The sequence below is a fragment of the Priapulus caudatus genome, unplaced genomic scaffold (genome assembly GCF_000485595.1).
Source record: "Priapulus caudatus unplaced genomic scaffold, Priapulus_caudatus-5.0.1 Scaffold589, whole genome shotgun sequence".
Lineage (NCBI taxonomy): Eukaryota > Metazoa > Priapulida > Priapulimorpha > Priapulimorphida > Priapulidae > Priapulus > Priapulus caudatus.
In genome coordinates this window covers 40,940-59,791 of record NW_014577650.1, presented here as the reverse complement: position 1 = coordinate 59,791, position 18,852 = coordinate 40,940, and the positions used below count along the sequence as shown (strand labels likewise).

At 40.4% G+C, this 18,852-nt stretch overlaps 4 protein-coding genes across 11 annotated transcripts in view; 2 read left to right on the top strand and 2 right to left on the bottom strand.

The window, feature by feature from the left end:
• Window positions 1–685, bottom strand: part of LOC106811907 — an 18,349-nt gene extending 17,664 nt beyond the window's left edge. For all 6 annotated transcript variants that reach the window (XR_001394226.1, XM_014815642.1, XM_014815643.1 and 3 more), the window contains exon 1: window positions 589–685. Coding sequence is in view for 5 of the 6 variants with exons in the window: in XM_014815642.1 (XP_014671128.1) it covers window positions 589–657 (69 nt within the window). In the remaining variant the exon portion in view is untranslated. The remainder of the gene's footprint in view (window positions 1–588) is intronic.
• A 32-nt stretch (window positions 686–717) lies between these two features.
• On the top strand, window positions 718–6,914 carry LOC106811905 (hydroxyacid oxidase 2-like). Of its 3 annotated transcripts, none has more exons than XM_014815639.1 (7): window positions 718–729; window positions 2,330–2,579; window positions 3,736–3,952; window positions 4,340–4,579; window positions 5,040–5,195; window positions 5,493–5,594; window positions 6,577–6,914. In XM_014815639.1, the coding sequence occupies exons 2-7, from the start codon at window positions 2,437–2,439 to the stop codon at window positions 6,829–6,831; spliced, it is 1,113 nt and encodes a 370-aa protein (XP_014671125.1). In that variant the 5' UTR covers window positions 718–729; window positions 2,330–2,436; the 3' UTR covers window positions 6,832–6,914. The 3 variants fall into 3 exon arrangements, with proteins under 3 accessions (XP_014671125.1, XP_014671124.1, XP_014671123.1); XM_014815638.1 differs by lacking the exon at window positions 718–729 and adding an exon at window positions 761–782; XM_014815637.1 differs by lacking the exon at window positions 718–729 and adding an exon at window positions 983–1,022.
• A 1,023-nt stretch (window positions 6,915–7,937) lies between these two features.
• LOC106811906 (stress-associated endoplasmic reticulum protein 2) lies at window positions 7,938–9,894 on the bottom strand. Its single transcript, XM_014815641.1, has 3 exons — window positions 9,689–9,894; window positions 9,144–9,216; window positions 7,938–8,666 (listed from the first exon to the last, which is right to left on the bottom strand). The coding sequence occupies exons 1-3, from the start codon at window positions 9,770–9,772 to the stop codon at window positions 8,629–8,631; spliced, it is 195 nt and encodes a 64-aa protein (XP_014671127.1). The 5' UTR covers window positions 9,773–9,894; the 3' UTR covers window positions 7,938–8,628.
• Window positions 9,895–10,126: 232 nt separating this feature from the next.
• Window positions 10,127–18,852, top strand: part of LOC106811896 (eukaryotic translation initiation factor 2A-like) — a 14,420-nt gene continuing 5,694 nt past the window's right edge. The window contains exons 1-12 of the mRNA XM_014815628.1: window positions 10,127–10,176; window positions 13,562–13,631; window positions 14,013–14,096; window positions 14,511–14,629; window positions 14,921–15,017; window positions 15,983–16,065; window positions 16,285–16,388; window positions 16,624–16,741; window positions 16,999–17,115; window positions 17,545–17,613; window positions 17,778–17,879; window positions 18,231–18,428. Coding sequence (XP_014671114.1) covers window positions 10,146–10,176; window positions 13,562–13,631; window positions 14,013–14,096; window positions 14,511–14,629; window positions 14,921–15,017; window positions 15,983–16,065; window positions 16,285–16,388; window positions 16,624–16,741; window positions 16,999–17,115; window positions 17,545–17,613; window positions 17,778–17,879; window positions 18,231–18,428 — 1,192 coding nt within the window. The 5' untranslated portion in view covers window positions 10,127–10,145. The remainder of the gene's footprint in view (window positions 10,177–13,561; window positions 13,632–14,012; window positions 14,097–14,510; window positions 14,630–14,920; window positions 15,018–15,982; window positions 16,066–16,284; window positions 16,389–16,623; window positions 16,742–16,998; window positions 17,116–17,544; window positions 17,614–17,777; window positions 17,880–18,230; window positions 18,429–18,852) is intronic.

Here is an 18,852-nt window from a genome sequence, read left to right as displayed (position 1 = left end):
ACAAGAAGGCAAATCAAATTCAACAGCATAAATTCAGCATAAAGTCTGTACCTTTTCTTTAATTATTTGCCTCTAACAAGCATGGTGCATGGTGTATTTATTGCTCACCTAATAAATAGTGTGCATGAATAAAGGTTAATAAATGTTGTGTATTGGACTATTGGTTACTGTTTGCTTATGTATTATTCGGGTGCTGGCTGCAGGTTAAATAGTATTCCAGATGCCAGCCCAAAATTATGGAGTATTCCAGATGCCACTGAAAATTAGAGAGTATTCCGGATGCCAAAGGGGGGGGGGGCATGGACCCCCTCATTAATGCGCGAAATCACAATGTTTTTTTTTTCAGCACAACGGCGCTGCATTTTGCTTTGCTGTGTCGTGTCGTGCCGCGTGTGTGGAGACGGGCCTTTAGGCCCTTACATTATTCATATTATTGTATCTACTAATCTAGTCTTGGGCCTGGGCCTGGGCCGTGCCGTGGTCAATCACTCAATCAATGACCCTAACCCAATGGCAATGGTGTAGAATCCGTCAGAACCTAATTCTGAGGACAGTGATGATGATGCCATGGTGTTTAATTACACTTACTCTTTCCTCTTCGCCGTCTTGTATTGTCGTTTGGCATGGTCGTATTGCACTTATAGAGTTTTCATACATAAACGAAAAAACGAAAATCCCACCATAACGACACTTGCGCACCTATTAACAAATGAACAGCGCCCACATCGTGTAAAAAAAACTTTACCCATGCACTTGGAACGTCTCAATTAAAAAAGAAGAAGGTAAATAAACACGAAAGGTATTTACTACCAAAGTCCTCTACCAAAGTTCTAGCTCCAAGAAACGGTATTGCTAGGGTTAGAATACTGACTGTATATTGACGTCAGTCACACAGCCTGGTCGGGTTACTAAAGTTCGAAAGTTCATAATGTTTGTGCACAGGGCGGGCGTGCGGTGTACTTGTGTGTTGCAGATGAGCATTTGACCGGCTGAGAAATTTACCGGGACACCGGCATTTACGGGTAATTATCGGCAATAATAGGCGAAAATAGAGTAGAGAAACATTAAGACTTTGGTAGTAAAAACATTTCGTGTTTACATTTTTTTATTTTATTGAGACATTCCAATCGAAGTGCCTGTGCCCATGCCCATGGCCATATTGGCCTAACCCTAACCCTAACACTAACCCTAACCCTAACCCTAACCCTAACCCTAAAAATACCTCATATAAAAATATAAACATAATACTAAACAACCTAAAACTACCTCGGGTACATATCTGTAGTACCTGTTACGACAACGACCCTTCGTGCGATACTAATAGCTCTAGAACTATGGCTGCATGGCTCCCCTCCGCTCCACCGCAGGCCGTAGGTGGAGCGGAGGGCTATAGTTCTAGAGCTAATGGTTATAATACTGTTTATATCAAACATCATGAACGATCGATCGTTCATGATCCTTGCGGCCCATATTAATTTTTATTATTGTAAACACATGTTTCGAAAGGTGTAAAACAAAGTAACCTAGTTGTGTTATTTTACTATCATTGTCATCAAGTGTCAATCGACTTATCAACTTCAGTTGAAGTTCCTATTCTAATAGTAATAGTAATACATGGGTGTATGCAGGGGGGGGGGTCGTGAGGGTCGTACGACCCCCCAAAATTTTAAAAGGTCCACATTTTTTCCAAAGACATTTTTTTTCGAGGGCCTTTTCACAATGACATAAATGAAAAAGCATAATTGATCAGGTACCAGCAATGAGTCCAAAGACATTGCCAATTGCGTGACGTAAATCTATCCCAATTCCAGCAATTCTGAAACTGAGCCTTTTTTTTAAACAAAATTTTTTGTTTAAAAAAACTGAGTTAAAAAAAGAGAGACAAAGACTGACAAAGACAAGACAAGATCAAGACAAAGACAAGACAGAGTTCAAAAAACTGTTTTCAACTGAGTCAGAAAACTTTTTTCAAAAAACTGATCAAAAAACTTCAAATTTTTGTTTTAAAAAACTGATAAATTTTTTTTTTAAACAACATTTTTTTGTTTTAATTAAATTGTATTGACATTTTAATCACATCTTGCTGTTATTTCATTGTGAAAAGGTCCAAAAAATTATGATCACGACCCACCCAGAAAAAATCCTGGATACACCCCTGTGATAGTATCAATGCGCTGTATCATTGACGTATAAAAGAGTTCGGTGTTTAGTTTTATAGTGCAGTTTGCTAGCTGGCCCCAATAAGGCAATATCATGGCAATATGCCAATGCCAATGACCTCATAAACACTGAATATATATTCCACGTTGTTTTTTTAATTTCCTCGCAGGTTGTCTTGTGAGGCTAAGGGCTACGTGCGTTTACTGGATAGGGTAGGGCTGCTCTTGTAGAGCAATAGGAGCCAATATCCTTACTAGAAGTAAACGTTCATCAGTCATGGCATTGGCAAGAAAGCCAGTCTGTATAAACGACTTTGAGGTCTTTGCAAAAGAGAAGCTTACCAAGTCCCAATATGAGTATCTTCGGGGTGGCACGGAAGACGAAGTATCATTGAATGAGAACATAAATGCATTCAGAAGGTGCGTGTGATGTTATAAAGGTATATAGTTATTCCAGATACGTTTTGATAGCCGAAGAAAGAGACATGATACTGATAGGACATTCCCCTATCTGTGAGAGCTCTCTTTACAGCTATAGGTGCTCGTATGCAAGGCTCCTTGCAGGAGCGTAGCTAACCCATTTTTTCCTGTGGTAGCAAAGCTACGTCTGTGTTGTGTTCTGGGAAGGTGACCGTCATTGACCATTTAATGTATCTACATTTCTCTTGGGGGATTAACTGCCCCTCTTGCGCCCCCATCCGCTCCTTTTGTTGCCCCAGTGTGCTCTTGCAAGGCTCATTGTGCTCTCACAGGGTCCAGTGTGCTCTTACAGGGTCCAGTGTGCTCTTATATGGTTTAGTGTGCTCTTACAGGGCTCAGTGTGCTCTTACAGGGCTTAGTGTGCTCTTACAGGGCTTAGTGTGCTCTTACAAGGCTCAGTGTGCTCTTACATGGCTTAGTGTGCTCTTACAGGGCTCAGTGTGCTCTTACATGGCTCAGTGTGCTCTTACATGGCTTAGTGTTCTCTTACAGGGCTTAGTGTGCTCTTACAAGGTCCAGTGTGCTTTTACAGGGCTTAGTGTGCTCATACTAGGGCTGTAACGATCCACCAAAATCGAATCGGATCGAGATTCTCTTCCCTCGATCCGATCCTCGATATTTTTCCCCGTATTTTCGATTCCACTTCGATACCACTTTTTTCCTCCAATAGATGGCGGCACTACGCTATATACTGTGGAGTGTTACCAGAGCATATAAATCACTGATTTATATGCTCTGGTGTTACTCACCAATGTTACTCAGCGTGTGCAGTGTATATATACTCTCTAGACTCTCTAGTCTATTCACCATTTAGTATTCATTGGCAATTTCTAATAATTTATTATTGCAAAATAATGAAAATATAAAAAATAAGATAACATTTCAATATTTTGGGAATCAAATCGCAGGAATCGAATCGAGAGGCTAATATCGAGAACCGGATCGAATCGAGAGGCTTGTGTATCGTTACAGCCCTAGCTCTTACATGGATTAATGTGCTCTCACTACTGCTACTACTGCTGCTGCTGCTTCTACTGATACTGCTGCTGCAGTTACTACTACTACTAATAATAATAATAATGGTTCATCATTACAGGTTATGTATTCGACCGCGCTACCTGCGAGATGTCTCCAACATTGAACTAGCCACCACGCTCCTCGGTGCTCCAGTGAGCTGTCCGATAGGACTAGCACCCTCTGCACACCACTGCCTCGTAGATCCGGCAGATGGTGAGATTGGTGCAGCGAGGGCGGCATGTACGGCTGGCATGTGCTTTACTCAGAGTAGCTTCTCCAATAAGAGCGTACTTGAGGTAAACCCATTCTGGGCTGTGTGAATCCCTGTGGGTTTCGAGTAAGAGGCTGGTGCAGGATTGGAATGGAGCGCAATTAACAGCTGTTTGATGAATTACTCCTCGTGTTGCGGATTGTGTAATATCAGGAGTGGAATTATATTACAATTATGAATCGTATTATGTCTATTGACATGCGTGATTGTGACCCAGTGTCTAGGCATTATAGAGCATGATTTTCCATGTATTATCATGTGGTATTTCTAGTAAACTAATAAACGTCAAGATCCAACGAAGAATTGACAGTCTCAGAAAATTACAGAATGAAAAGTTAGTTGTTATCGTGAACATGGCCGTAGATAAATGAGAGTTGATGGGTTGGAATTGAGTTTCTTATCTTGACACCAGGTGGCAGCAGCTGTTCCGACCGGCCTGAAGTGGTTTCAGCTGTACGTGATGCGTGATGAGCAGGTGACAATGGGCCTTATTCGGCTAGCAGAATCGGCCGGATTTAAAGCACTCGTGGTCACATGCGATGTCCCCGTTCTAAGTAGACGTCGCACTGATGTTATATGGCCCCTTGTGCTGCCCAGCCACCTATGCTGTGGAAATTTCGACGCGATCCAATCTGCATCAAGTTCCACCTCGGTAAGTTGATGAAGAAGTAAGGCCAAAAACCCAAGCCTAGTTTAGCACCCTGGATTAGTTTAGCACATGTGGGAAAACACATTTGCGGGGTACTCCCCGGTGGGGGGGGGGTAGTCACTCAAGATATTACTTCGAATACACTCAAGATTTTTACATCTCAAAATTCGACCCTAAACGGCGTATTCAGGGGTAGTAAATTCTTTAAATTTAAGAAAATGTAAATCTTACCCCTAAAAGCCTGCATGTGTCTGACAACCACTTATTCTTGCATCTTGCAACAGTTACATTATAGTATTAGGTGGCAGAAAGCCTACAAACACATCTACCAACCACTAGCTAATTTTTGCATCTTGCTACTGTTACATTATAGTATTAGATGGCAGAAAAGCCTGCTTGTGTCCGATAGCCATCGGTTCTCACTTCTCGCTCCGCCTGACCTTGACCTCGCTTGACCTTCCAGCGTGAGGCCGATACGTCACGCTTCTTCAGCAACGTGCTCATTCACCCAGCGCTGACGTGGACAATGCTCGAACGCCTCGCCGCCTCCACCAAGCTGCCGATCGTGCTCAAGGGCGTGATGTCGGCTGACGACGCACGCCTCGCCGTGAAGCATGGGGTGAGGTGGCGCCACTGTAGCTTTGGCACGTACGCGGCGCTCCGCTCACAATGACGTCAGCGGCACTTTCCAGCAGTCGCCGCTTCTCCGCGTCTTGTGTGTCGTTGGTGTGATTGTGAGCCGTGGGTTATGACTTGATGTATTCATCAGTATTGGTATAGTGCCTGTGGCAGTACATGTACCAGCAACTAGAAGACGAGATTGCTAATTGCTCTTCTAAATGCCCATACTTTGCAATGCCCTGCAGAGGCTGACTGAATGCTCTCTTGACATCATCCATGTTGTTCTCGCCTCTAGGTGTCTGCCGTGTGGGTGTCAAATCATGGAGCCCGACATTTCGACAGCCTCTGTCCAACCATCGATGTTCTCCCAGAGATAGTTGCTGCCATTGGCCACCAGGTGATAGTAGTAGTAGTATTAAAATCTTTTTCAACAAAGTCGTAGTAGCAGTGGCAGTATCAGTACCAGTAGTAGTAGCAGTAGCAGTAGCAGTGGCAGTGGCAACAGCAGTAGCAGTAGAGCATTTGCAGTGGTAGTGAATTATTTACCACCAAAGTAGTAATAGTTGTCATCGTCATCACAGTTAGATATTTTTATTACCGTAATGCACAGCATTATACGATAATAACATAACAATGAAGGCAATCACTGATCTTAAAGCCGCACAATGCGCATCCAAACGCTAATTTCTCCAGTACTAGACTAGCAAATACTTCGTGACATGCATAATCACACTATACCTTATGACAAAATAAACTCTAGTTCCTCCCATTTGACTGCGCGTTCCCAACAAGAAAGAGGTGCGAAATCAGGTAATCAGGCGCCAACGCTAAATTGTTTCAAACAACATAACATCGCGTGACGTCACATGTTTTTATCTTTGCTGCGCCCGTACCGCTGTACCGCGGCACCGCTGCACGGTTGCTTGGAGATTGGGGAACGTCAACAACATTGGAGCTATTTTCAAATACCTTTTATAAGACAACGCGCAGTCAAATGGGAGGAACTAGAGTTTATTTTGTCATAAGGTAGTGTGATTATGCATGACACGAAGTATTTGCTAGTCTAGTACTGGAGAAATTAGCGTTTGGATGCGCATTGTGCGGCTTTAAAGAATAGCATAAAATAGAAATATAATGTAGTATTAGACCATATTCTTTGAACCAACTACCATATTTGTTATATACAGTCAATCCTATGTTATGAACACCTATACAAAACTAACACCTGTCTATCAAAGAAACTTGGTGTATCTATTGAATGGTGGTTATGCAGTGAACCCACCTCTGTATAACTGAGGTCTGTCTATAAAGTATAAGTATATGCACACTTAACATATTAATCGAATGACCCTCATTTGTGGTGCCATGTTTGTTGCCAGGTGGAGGTGTACGTCGACTCTGGGTTCCGCACAGGCACGGACATCCTCAAGGGGCTGGCGCTGGGTGCGCGGGCCGTATTCATTGGCCGGCCCGTGCAGTGGGGCCTCGCGTACGGAGGCTCGAGCGGGCTCACGGAGCTGCTTGACTTGCTGCGAGTCGAGCTTGAGTTGGCAATGGGTCTCAGCGGATGCGCGTCGGCACGCGACTTCGAGCCGGGCCTTGTGTTCAGACGCAGCTGCTGCTCTCGCCTATGATGTGCGGCTTGTCAACAGCACTGCCCCCTGTGGTGGAGCAGTGCTGCCATCTGTGGTGGAGCAGTGCTGCCATCTGTGGTGGAGCAGTGCTGCCATCTGTGTTACACATGGGTGCCACTTACATTACATTCCATCTGTGTTACACAAGTGCTGCCACCTGCATGACATGTGTGTCGAGTCGTGCTGCCACCTACATTACATGTGGGGGGAACAGTGCTGCCACCTACGTTACATGTGGGTTGAGCAGTGCTGCCACCTGCATTACATGTGGGTTGAGCTGTGCTGCCACCTGCATTACATGTGGGTGGAGCCGTGCTGCCACCTGCATTACATGTGGGTGGAACAGTGCTGCCACCTGCATTACATCTAGGTCAAGCCATGCACATATGGGGCAAACGGGGTGTCATTTTTTATTCAGTCATTAGAGTGCAATCAATAATACAAATGTCAGAGGTATGTAGTTTTTCCACGTCCCAGATTTCAAATCGGTGATTCTTGTGAATCGTAAATCAGTGTAGGTTTTGCGGTGAAAGGGTTAGAAAAATGCACATTTTAAATTTACAGATATATCGCGAGTTAACTTTTATGTAAACACCTTGCTGTCGTCATGGCCAGAGCAGAGAAGTTTGGTTGTACAAATGTGGAGCTGCGTGGAGTGTGAGTGAATACAGCGAGGTTTCTGTGATATACGTGTCTGTGTTTTAATGGTTTTATAAAGGAGTAATGTTTAACACGTGCAGTATGGTTATCAATCGTGATCACACATTGTGATTAATAAAGATTTCTCAGTAGAACAATCTAAATGAATGCACCGATGTATTTATAATAATATAGCTATGTGTGCATGTGTACACCCACGTATTTCGTTTATTATATGAAAAGCATTATCAAAAGTTATAAGGGAAGCAGCAATGGATGACATGATTGGAAATAGTAGTGAGGCATGAATAATTTTACGACAGAAAATTTTACAATTAAAGAGATTAAACACTTCCCTTTCTACAAGCTACAGCACACTGCATCTACTAATCTAGAAATACAAAAGATTATCTAACAGATGAAAAAATGAAACAAAAAAGGCATAAAGAAAATAACAAACGAGGGTGAACAGTTCTTGACAGAATTAATATTAAACGAAGAAAACTTTATTCCTGATAATGAGACTGCAATCCTCTGCATATTTCGTTCACAATTTGCAACCTGATTACATCAATACAAACGTATCACTGTAAAACCTGCAGTACAAAGAGAATTAAATTTACAATTCTGCATGTGGTCAATATTAATAAATACTGGGAAATCATGGACTGTGTACTTTCACACACTCATGCCATAATGAAACAGCTTCAATAATACACATGCAGTTAGTCTAGTAACCTCAAATAAATATTACCAGTGACAATCTATTCAGCATTCCATTACCATTTTATAGTGCTTTGAGAACAAGCACATCACTATGATGCATAGATCCAGCTTTCCTCTCGATGTTAGTGTTCAATATCATAAACATTCTAAACTGATACAAGTTTATACCACCTAAACCATGGAATGTCTAGCACCTACTGGTCAAATAGCCGTTTAATATTTACCAAAATACCAATAATGAAACGTTTGTAATTCAAGCCACACTTCTGTAGTCTTATTACACTGCACATGTTTTTGAGCAAGCAAATGCCTTTGACATAGACTTGTTCCTCAGGCAGTAAGTTGGAATCTCAGTCAGCTGGCACACCGTGTAGAAAAGATCAGGTTGTAGTCGAGCCCGTCTGAATCGTTGACCCTTGTTGATTGTAGGCACTACGCGTACCTAATGCTCTGGATTATTTGAAAGACAGCTGTAAAAAAACAAAAACAAAACTGTGAATATGGATTGCTAATGCACAAAGTCCAACAACCACATTAACTCAGATAGAAAGATCATCATTGATACCCATCTATATTACAGGCACTATGTGCAATAATGCATGCGTCAGCAACAATATCAAAATAGCCTAAAAACCGATAAGGGATATGTTAATTGTACTATACCAACTCCAGTATCATTCATATACTTATCTAATTGCTGACTAGACATGCTTACCTAAGCACCAACTGTGATTAACATATGAAAATCTAACAGCATAATGTTATACACAATGTTTTGGTAGTGTATAACAACTAACAAAGCAATAACAATATATCATATTAGCCACAATTTTACACAAGTGGTTTCCTAACAGAATAGCTTATTCACTCGCTGCTTGTAATTGTAAACAGAGTAAAAACCACATTATTAAACGAGAGCTCGATGATTCATTAATCGCTGTTATTACCTGATCCACAGACAACGAAGATGAACAAAGCAAGTAGCCATGGTCCAACTGGGTACTTCTCATCTTGCGGCCTCTGCAATTGCAATTAGAAAAGTTAAATAAAAAACACCAGTTGTAATTAAAGTACAAACATTGAACATATATGAAAACATGTCGGTAACTTACGTAGCATATACTTAATTACACACTTTCCCATTAAATTTTAATTGGGTGGCAGAGATGAACAAGTATCATGTGGTCAAGACTTTAACGAGCCTGGAGCACTCTTTAAATTAGTCAGGAGGCAGGTGCCAGGACCACTACTCAAAGTACTTGAAAGCATTTACTAGTATTAACAGTGTAAGTAACAATAACTGGATGACGCTGTAGACGACCACTTTATTCGCTGTTATTTAGAATCAATTTTTGCGTTGAGAGATAGAACGAGGTTCTAGCGACTTCTAGTACTACTACTAGCATTCCACCAAGTAGGAAGTAAAAACTCGTCTCAATGACGCAACTCGGTCTGAACTACACTGACCAAGTTGACAGCACCACAGACTTACCAAAGATTTAGCAACTTGCCCTCGCTGTGTGACATTTTTGCTGTGCTTCTCATTTGCCAATCGCATCCTCTGTTTGCTAGGCATGGCTACTAAGATATCTATGTTACAACTACTAATAAAACAAGAAACTTAACAGAAACGTCCCCAACCAAACACCTGCTGACACTGTGACTGTTTACGTCGTAAAGGCCGTAAAGACCGTGCAACACCCGGAAATAACCTATAGTATGAGAAATAGTTCATACTTAATTATAATGTTTTCTAACAATACTTGCAAATATTTAATTTATTACGCTGCATTATAATTAAATAAATGTTTATGGAGTATAATATATAATTGCACTTCTGATAGAGCATTATAATTATGTGAGCTAAATATAGACTGGCGAAGTGATTTTGACAAGGCACTACATTTTTTGGTTACGTGGCGCTATCGCGAGATAACGCGAGATTTAAGATGGCTGCGCCCACCCCGCCAGTTTTTGCAGGTGCGTAACTAACCTCGTAACCTCGTAAATAATAGTTTTCAAAGTCCAAGGGTCTATATCGTCGAAGACGGAAAGAGACATGTTGATCAAATAAACATATATATAACTTTTAACATTATTTTGATTGCACGGAAAATTGTTCTATTCTGGTGTAATGCGCGGCCAAGGCTAAGGCCTAAGGCCTAAGGCTAAGCCTAGCCCTGGCCTAGGCATAGCCACAAGTTCCCTTCTCGCTTAAAAGTGAACTCTACGTTGGCGAGAGGTCATACGACGTGTAACAGTCGGAGAGCCTGGTCGGTTTAAGCCTAGCCCTAACTAAGCACAAGAAAACCAATCTTAGACTATACATTAAAAATATCATTATTGTATCCCCCGCGACGAAGTCGGCGGGGATACTATGGTTTTATGTCTGTCCAGCCGCCGCCGCCGCAGACACTTTTCCTTCCGCTCTATAACTCGACCCCTAATTGACCTAGCGTGACCAAACATAGTCTACTTACACATCTTGGGGAGAAGGTGCGCAGCGTACCAAAACCAGGTCACTACGACCTTTACCTTGACCTTGACCTTGATTATATTTCCCTTCCGCCCTATAACTCGGCCCCTAATTGACCTACTGTCACCTAGCGCTACCAAACTTGGCATATTTACACATCTTGGGGAGAAGGTATGTCGCGTACCAAAACCAGGTCACTGCGACCTTTATTTGACCTTGATCATATTTCTGTTCCGCTCTATAACTCGGCCCCTAATTGACCTAGCGCTACCAAACTTGGTATACTTACACATCTCGGGGAGAAGGTATGTCGCGTACCAAAACCAGGTCACTGCGACCTTTATTTGACCTTGATCATATGTCTTTTCCTCTATATAACTCGGCCCCTAATTGACCTAGCGCTACCAAATTTGGTATACTTACAAATCTTGGGGAGAAGGTGCGCAGCGTACTAAAACCAGGTCACTACGACCCTTATTTGACCTTTACCTTGACCTTGATCATATTTCCCTTCCGCTCTATAACTCGGCCCCTAATTGACCTAACGCTACCAAAATCAGGTCACTACGATCTTTATTTGACCTTTACCTTGACCTTGATCATATTTCCCTTCCGCTCTATAACTCGGCCCCTAATTGACCTAACGCTACCAAACTTGGTATACTTACACATCTTGGGGAGAAGGTGTGTCACGTACCAAAACTAGGTCACTGCGACCTTTATTTGACCTTGACAATTACCTTGATCATATTTTCCTTCCGCTCTATAACTCGGCCCCTAATTGATCTAGCGCGAGCAAACATCGTATACTTACACATCTTGGGGAGAAGGTGTGTCGCGTACCAAAACCCCTAAGGCAACCAATTTTAACTTACTTCCACATCTCAGGCACATGAGTTGTGTAGCAAACCTTTGTCTTTGTGTTTTATTTAACTTTACTTACCTTCTACGTCCTTACACAGATATTTCATTCATATACTAGATCACGGGGGATACATGTAGTTGGCGACAACTGCCCTTTATAGTTTTATGCGTCTAAACAGAGGAATTTCTCCGACTTGTCATTGGAGGATAAAAATGGAATTCGTGACGTTTCGTTTTGGCATTTAGCCTATGACTCGAGTATGAGCGATACCGTGCGTACATATTTGTTAATTAATTAAGCTATCACCCTTCAATAAATTGAAGACTCACAGGGATCATAGCTAAGACATGTGTCTATAATAGCTAGAATTTATAGCAATGTAACTCAAATCGTTCGCGCCATATATGATAGTTAGTACACTCTCTTACCGGTCATAGCCGCGCGTATATTACTAGCCTATGAGCGATACCGCGCGTGCATATTTGCTAATTAATTAGACTAATCGCGCTTCAATAGACTCAGAATTCACATAGATTAATTTAAGGCTAAGACATATGTGTCTATAATAGCTAGAATTTATAGAAATGCAACTCAAATCGTTCGGCGGGGTATGCAAAACGAAAACGAAACGTCACAAATTCTATTTTTATCCTCCAATCACAGCTCGGAGCAATTCCTCTGTTTAGACGCATGTATTTATACACTTCTATTACTTTTCGTTTTAAAAGTAGGCAGTGGCCGGAGGTACAGCAGTCCTTCACTTTCATACAAACGAGACAAAGATGGCCGGCAGATTTCGAAATAATGCCTTAGGAAATAAATTCACGATTTGAGAGTTTTGATGAGCTAGAGAACACTCGGATTAGGTATGAAAATGAACATTATTGTAAACTTTACATCAGAAGATCGCAAATAATTGCCTCAGCCCTCAAAACAAACGCCAAAAGGGGGCTTTAACGAATGACAGCTGCCGTACCTCCTCCGGGCACTTCGTTAAAAGTAATTTAAATGTTTAATTTGATAATTCGACGAGTGTCACTGCACAGCCACAGACTCGGTGAGACTGCACTGGCAGTGTGCTAGTGTGAATGCAAGTGTGAGTCTATATTAACAACACTCATTCACTCAACACGACAACAGTAACTTGAAAACATAGTGTACTGTGTGAATAGTGAACTCAGCTCACTGACTTACTGACAGTGACTGTCATTTTCAGTTATGTGCACCGACAGTAACATTAACGTACTGACATACCTAACTATAGCATGGATTGGTGGTAATTAGTGAATTTTGGAGATGGAAAGTAAGGGTGTCATATATGCACTGCAGCGCAGGGCTACCACTGCCAGCTGGCATTCACCACCTTTGAAAATGTGATAAATAAATAACAGTGGTGATTTTACTACATTAAAAAGGGTTTATTGCGAAGTCATTGCTCCGAAACGCACAATCTGAAAAAATATAGCTAAATATATGGTCTCACCTCATAGCGAATATAATTACTGATTACACCAACTTGAAAAACACTAAGAATTTATGCTGTTATAGCATAGAAAAATGGAAGTAGTAGTTTACTCCATTTCTAACAGTACAAACAAATGAAAGTATAACAATTTTGAGTATATAATTATCAGATGAAGCACAGGAAAACCAATTGGAATTGATAGAGAGCCTAAGTGGCATACGTGTCTCTGTACTGCACTTTGTTTCTCTCATTTGGTTTGGTTTGTTTACCCGCAATAAACGGTAAATCTGGCCATATTATAGTGAATTCAGTTTGATATGAGAGTGGCCGGCTAAAGTCAGGTTGTTTGTGTTGCTGGTTAGCATATTTATCCTAGTTATTCACATGCTACAGCTAGGCTGTCATGCTGCAAAGATTCAGTGGCATTCTCCAACAGTATTATTAATACGACCCTGTAGCAGGAGCGAAAGGCTACATGGATAGAGTTAAATTAATCCCCCCATGTTAGTTATAAAATGCTGTTTAAAGTATTTTATTTTATTCACATTGTTCTTTCTAGTACGGGGGTCAGAAGGACTCAAGGTAATCAATGGCCCCCCTTCATATGAAGAAAATGATGTCATTACCAGGTAAATGTTATTTTTAATGTGGATTCAGAACTTCTTGCTTTCCTTGTATCTCTGCTATATATAAGAAATAATCGAAGTACTGCTATAAGTGTACAGTTATGGGACATTGTCCCTTTAGTGATATTAACGGAGAGAGAGAACTCTGACAGTTATCGTTATACTGTATTGACATTAGTTCCCTTTCATTTGTTTCAGTGTGTTGCTTACATTTTCTAGTGATATAAAACTTCATTCAGGAAACGAGTTCTTCTTTAATAAGTAAACAAATATAAGGACAAACTAAATCCTACGATTTTTACATTTTGCAGATTGTAATTTAAATTAGCATTGCTGATGCAGTTGTGATAAATAACCAGTATGTCATTTACTATTGAACTATAGGTCCCATGCAGCAGATGCTTCCAGGTGCAAAACAATGAGCTTAAGCAACAATGGAGCTTTCATTGCATGGACAGATGGACAGAGGTATGCTTCATATTGTAAACACGTCATGGTTTAATTTCGTGGTTGAGTGCTCTAAACTATGCACTCAGTTAGTGCTCTATAATTAATTAGAGTTCAACTGTGCAAATGCATAACTTTGCAATTACCTTTTACATTAATTTCTTAACTGCACTTATTTCATGTATTGAGGCATTAAATATGATTGAACTAGCAGGGGTGTAGCAAACTCATTTTGCCTTGGGGAGGAAAGGACAGGAAAGCCAGCCACACAGATTGTGCTCCGGGCAGTTGACTGTGTGCAACTTGCCATTAGACATGGATCATGTAACAATATCTACATGTGTCTAGGGGGCAACTGCAACCTCCACTTGCCAGCTATGCCCCAGAAAGCTCAATATTTCTTGTCTAATAATTTTGTTAAATTCCTTTCTTTAGTCTATTCGTGGTGGAGTTTTCCTCAGGGAAACTAGTTTTCCATGCTGAGGTACCGAAACTAGGTTCTGTGATACTATCTCCCAATGGCACCTATCTCGCTGGCTGGGAGCAATACATCTGTAAGTGATATTTCTTGCTTTTATATGTTATGTATTCGTCAGGATACACTGTTGTTATAACCAGTGTGACATCTTTGTACTCTCACAATAGTAACATGAGCAACTCTTGGAGCGGGGCTTGCATCTAATATGAACCATTTTTAGTAATAAATGTGTTCTTTTATTCTCATCTCATAAGAAAATGAGTTTGTAAAAGTCGTTAATAAGTTTAGCTGTTTATTTTTATTAAACTTATTTGCTGATAGCTGCTTTAGGTGTCATGAATCTCAAAGGCTGTTTTTGTATTTGCAGCTACTGATATTCCTGGTGGCATGCCTAACATGTATTTTTGGAATGTAAAAAGTGGTAAAAAGCTCAAAGATATAACCCAGAAGAAGCAGTCACAATGGTAATGCTAAAACATAGAAGACTGTATACTTGCTATTCTTGTGTTTCTAGTTGCAAATTGACAAACTCGTAAAATGAATGTATTCAATGCATCTGTCATGTCACAGTGATATGGGTTTCAGGTGGGGGTTCAGTTCCATAATAAAATGTTGAATAATAAATTACGCTAGATTATTATGGTCATTGTTACAGAAGTATTTTGATATCAAAGAAATCAGGGCAATTCAAGTGATAACACCTCATTCCACTAGTATAATTCCACTCCATAATATAGTATAACCTGCATCAAATGGTCATTCAGAGGAAACCAAAAACGTGTCATTATTAAAACAGGTGTCTCTTTTATAGAGGGCATGTCAGTGTTTATAACTGTTACTCAAAGAGCTATCTTGGTTAATTTTTACTCAACCGTGTTGATCAAAACGTACTGCTGACGTTTCAGTCCGCTTTGAGAAGACGTTTTGATCAACACGGTTGAGTAAAAATTAACCAAGATAGCTCTATTATCTACCAACCGAATGAACTTATATTAATGTGTTATTCAAAGGAAACGCCAAAGTGTCTTTCATAAACAGGGGTCCGTTTTATAGAGGTGTCTGCTAACATAGGGTTGATGGTCCAGGGTGCGAAATTAACGCGAGTCCGGAGTCAAATACTCCCTGATTTACTGCCCGACTCCCTGATTTGTCCATGTGACTCCCTGAAAATTCTGCTATACTAACTAGTTCGTTCCAGAGCACGGCCTCGCGGAATTGCCGTATTTTTTCAGCAAATGTCCAAAGCAGCCCATTCGGCAGACGTGCAACTGCATAATCTTCAAAATAAGCACGCGCGCTATTGTTAATATCTTTAGTTTTGAACTTTAGACTGCAGACTCTCTCATTTTGCTGCAGACTCCCTCTTTTTGAGGGCAGGGAGTCCCTTGTTGAAAAGTTAATTTCTACCCCTGTGGTATTTGCAACATAGGTGGCCTCAGTGGTCAGCTGACGAGAAGGTATGTGGCCGCATGGCCAACCAGGAGGTGCACTTCTTTGAAGAGGGAAACTTTGGTAAGTTGAATATGGAAAGCTAAAGTTAGTAACGTCATAACACATGTAATTCATGTAACACATGTAACACATGTAATGGAGAGTTCAATGTCGAGTTCTTCATTGCAAAAGATGGAAGTCCATCCTGTGTCCTTTTTAACGGAGAGTTTCTGTAGAATATAACTTTGACGTGATGTATGGTAGAATGAACAGTATTTACGTATTTTTCTTTTATTCTAGATGTGATCGCTCACAAGATGCATGTGCAGAAAGTCATCAGTTTTAGTCTCTCTCCATCTAAAATGGCTCCTTATCATGTTGCTGCATATGTTCCTGGTTCAAAGGTGTATATTATGTTTTTATTCCTTGTCTGTACTTAATACATGCATGCAGTATTATCATGTTAAACTATCTCAAATGAAGGCAAGTATGAAATGTTCTACATTAAAATTTATATGCACTTGTAGATTTAGTATAATAGATGAACACCATATCCTATATAAATGGAAAAATGTGTTCAATAATTGTTCAATAAAACAAAACAATGTTTTGTTATACTTTACCTCGATTTATTTACAGGGCCAACCTTCATTCGTGAGGCTCTATCGGTACCCACGCTTTGATGGCCAACAAGCTATTATTGCAAACAAAAGCTTTTTCAAGGCAGACAGAGTTTTAATGTACTGGAATAAGAAAGGTATAGTAATTAACCGACAACACCTACTAAACAAACATATGATTGTTATTATCTTATTATTATCATAATTATTATTATTGTTGATGCAAGGGTATTATGAAGTTGTTTTATATGAAGAATGTGACTGACAATAAGAATAATCGTTTATTGCCAATGATAATGGGCATTGCACTATAAGTTTCCCAAATTATGTAACTTTCACACTTATATGATGTCACCATGATTAACATAATGTCACTGTGAAATTTGTCTATCAGGCACAGCAATGTTGGTGATGGCTGTCATCGATGTAGATAGTAGCAACACGTCTTACTATGGTGAACAGAAGCTTCACTATATCGACACAGGTGGCGCCAGCAGTACAGTCTCTTTAGGTGAGCCGAGATCATGAGTAATTATTGGCATTGCTGATTTCAGATTGGTTTTACTGGTACTTACGTGTTCATGATTTTAGGATAAAAATGTGTGCAGTAGTGAGTAATTGTGGATTCTTTCTGTGTTGTGTCATCTTTAGTAGCTAGACCCATTTTAGGGATATTGCTGATATGTTTTGATAAATACTAATCATATAGCCAATAATTGATGATGTTTATGCAATGAAACGTTATATTTTGTTCCGAAGATTATTTAAATTAAATTAAAATGACACTTAACAATAATAACTCTATATGAAATGGAAGAAATAGGAAAAATAGCCTATATTGAGGTTAATGTAAAAATAATATAGAGATTTTATACATGATAAAGATGGGAATTGAGCCATCATGGGAAATTGCCATATATATATATATTTTTAATCGCAGGAAAAAATGGACCTATATATCACGTGGAGTGGAGTCCAACCTCAACCGAATTCTGTGCTGTATATGGCTGTATCCTTTTTATGCACAAAATGATACATTCTGGCATCAGTTTCTGCGACTTGTATAAACGAATATTCAATTTAACGTGATATAAGTACGATGTTGAGATAGTTGGGCTATGAAATCTGTTCCATATGATTGAAATAATTGCTTTCCTTATTAGTTTCTTGTAGTCATGCCAGCCAAAGCAACATTGTACAGCACCAAGTGTGAGCCTCTGTTTGACTTTGGTGAAGGGCCAAGAAATGCAGCCTACTTCAGTCCTTTTGGGAATAATATCCTTTTGCAACTCTGTTTACCGATATGTAGTAAACATCAGTAAAGGGTGCCTAACGGCTGAGATTTGTTGTAATTGTGAATGTCACTAACATTGAAAGGTCAAATATCATTATAAAGATCTCAGCGCAGGCAACAGTGGTTTGTTAAACACTATATATATTGATAGACTCACGTGTTGCTTATGACAACAATATTTTACGATGTGTTTGTGTATGTTATTGGTTGCGTGACCAAACACAATGTGATCTTATAAAAGAACAGGAGTAAATGAGATGACAAATTTTTCTTTGAATTTCACAATTCTATTTACACTGCTTACGTGTGGCCATCCTTGACCGTTTGAGCACTGCTCGTTCTGGCTGGGTTTGGAAACCTGAAGGGCCAGTTGGAGTTCTGGGATATGGAAGTGCATCAGTTGATGTGCAAGTGTGTGGCGTCTGATTCCACATTCATGCAGTGGTGTCCGGATGGGGAGCATCTTCTCACGGCAACCACGTCGCCACGGTTACGGGTGGGAAATGGCTACAGGTTGTGGCATTACACAGGTAGATGTATTGCTGGCTGGTAGGACGTTTATCTAATGTTGCGGAGGCGAAAACTCAAAAGTCTTGTGAGTGTGTGCTTTATATACACATGCGCAGATATGCACGCACGCATGCACATGTAAGCTGCTTCGTTTGTGCGTTAGTTACGTAGCATTTTAGGCTGATTCTGGCACCACACTATGCATGCTAGGGGTGGGTTTGTATGTGTGTCGGTGACAGGATATATATTTGTATTCATGCACTGTGAAAAACCCACGTTTGTGTTTTCTTACCCTATTCACTTGCACTACAGATGCAATTGTTCAGCATAAAATTCGTTCTAAAGCTAATTTAATGATTCAGAGCTCAAATGATGTCTGATTCGTGAGGTAAAGGTGTGTAGGGCCCAGGCCCGTAGCCAACTTTATATTGGGGGGGGGGGTTC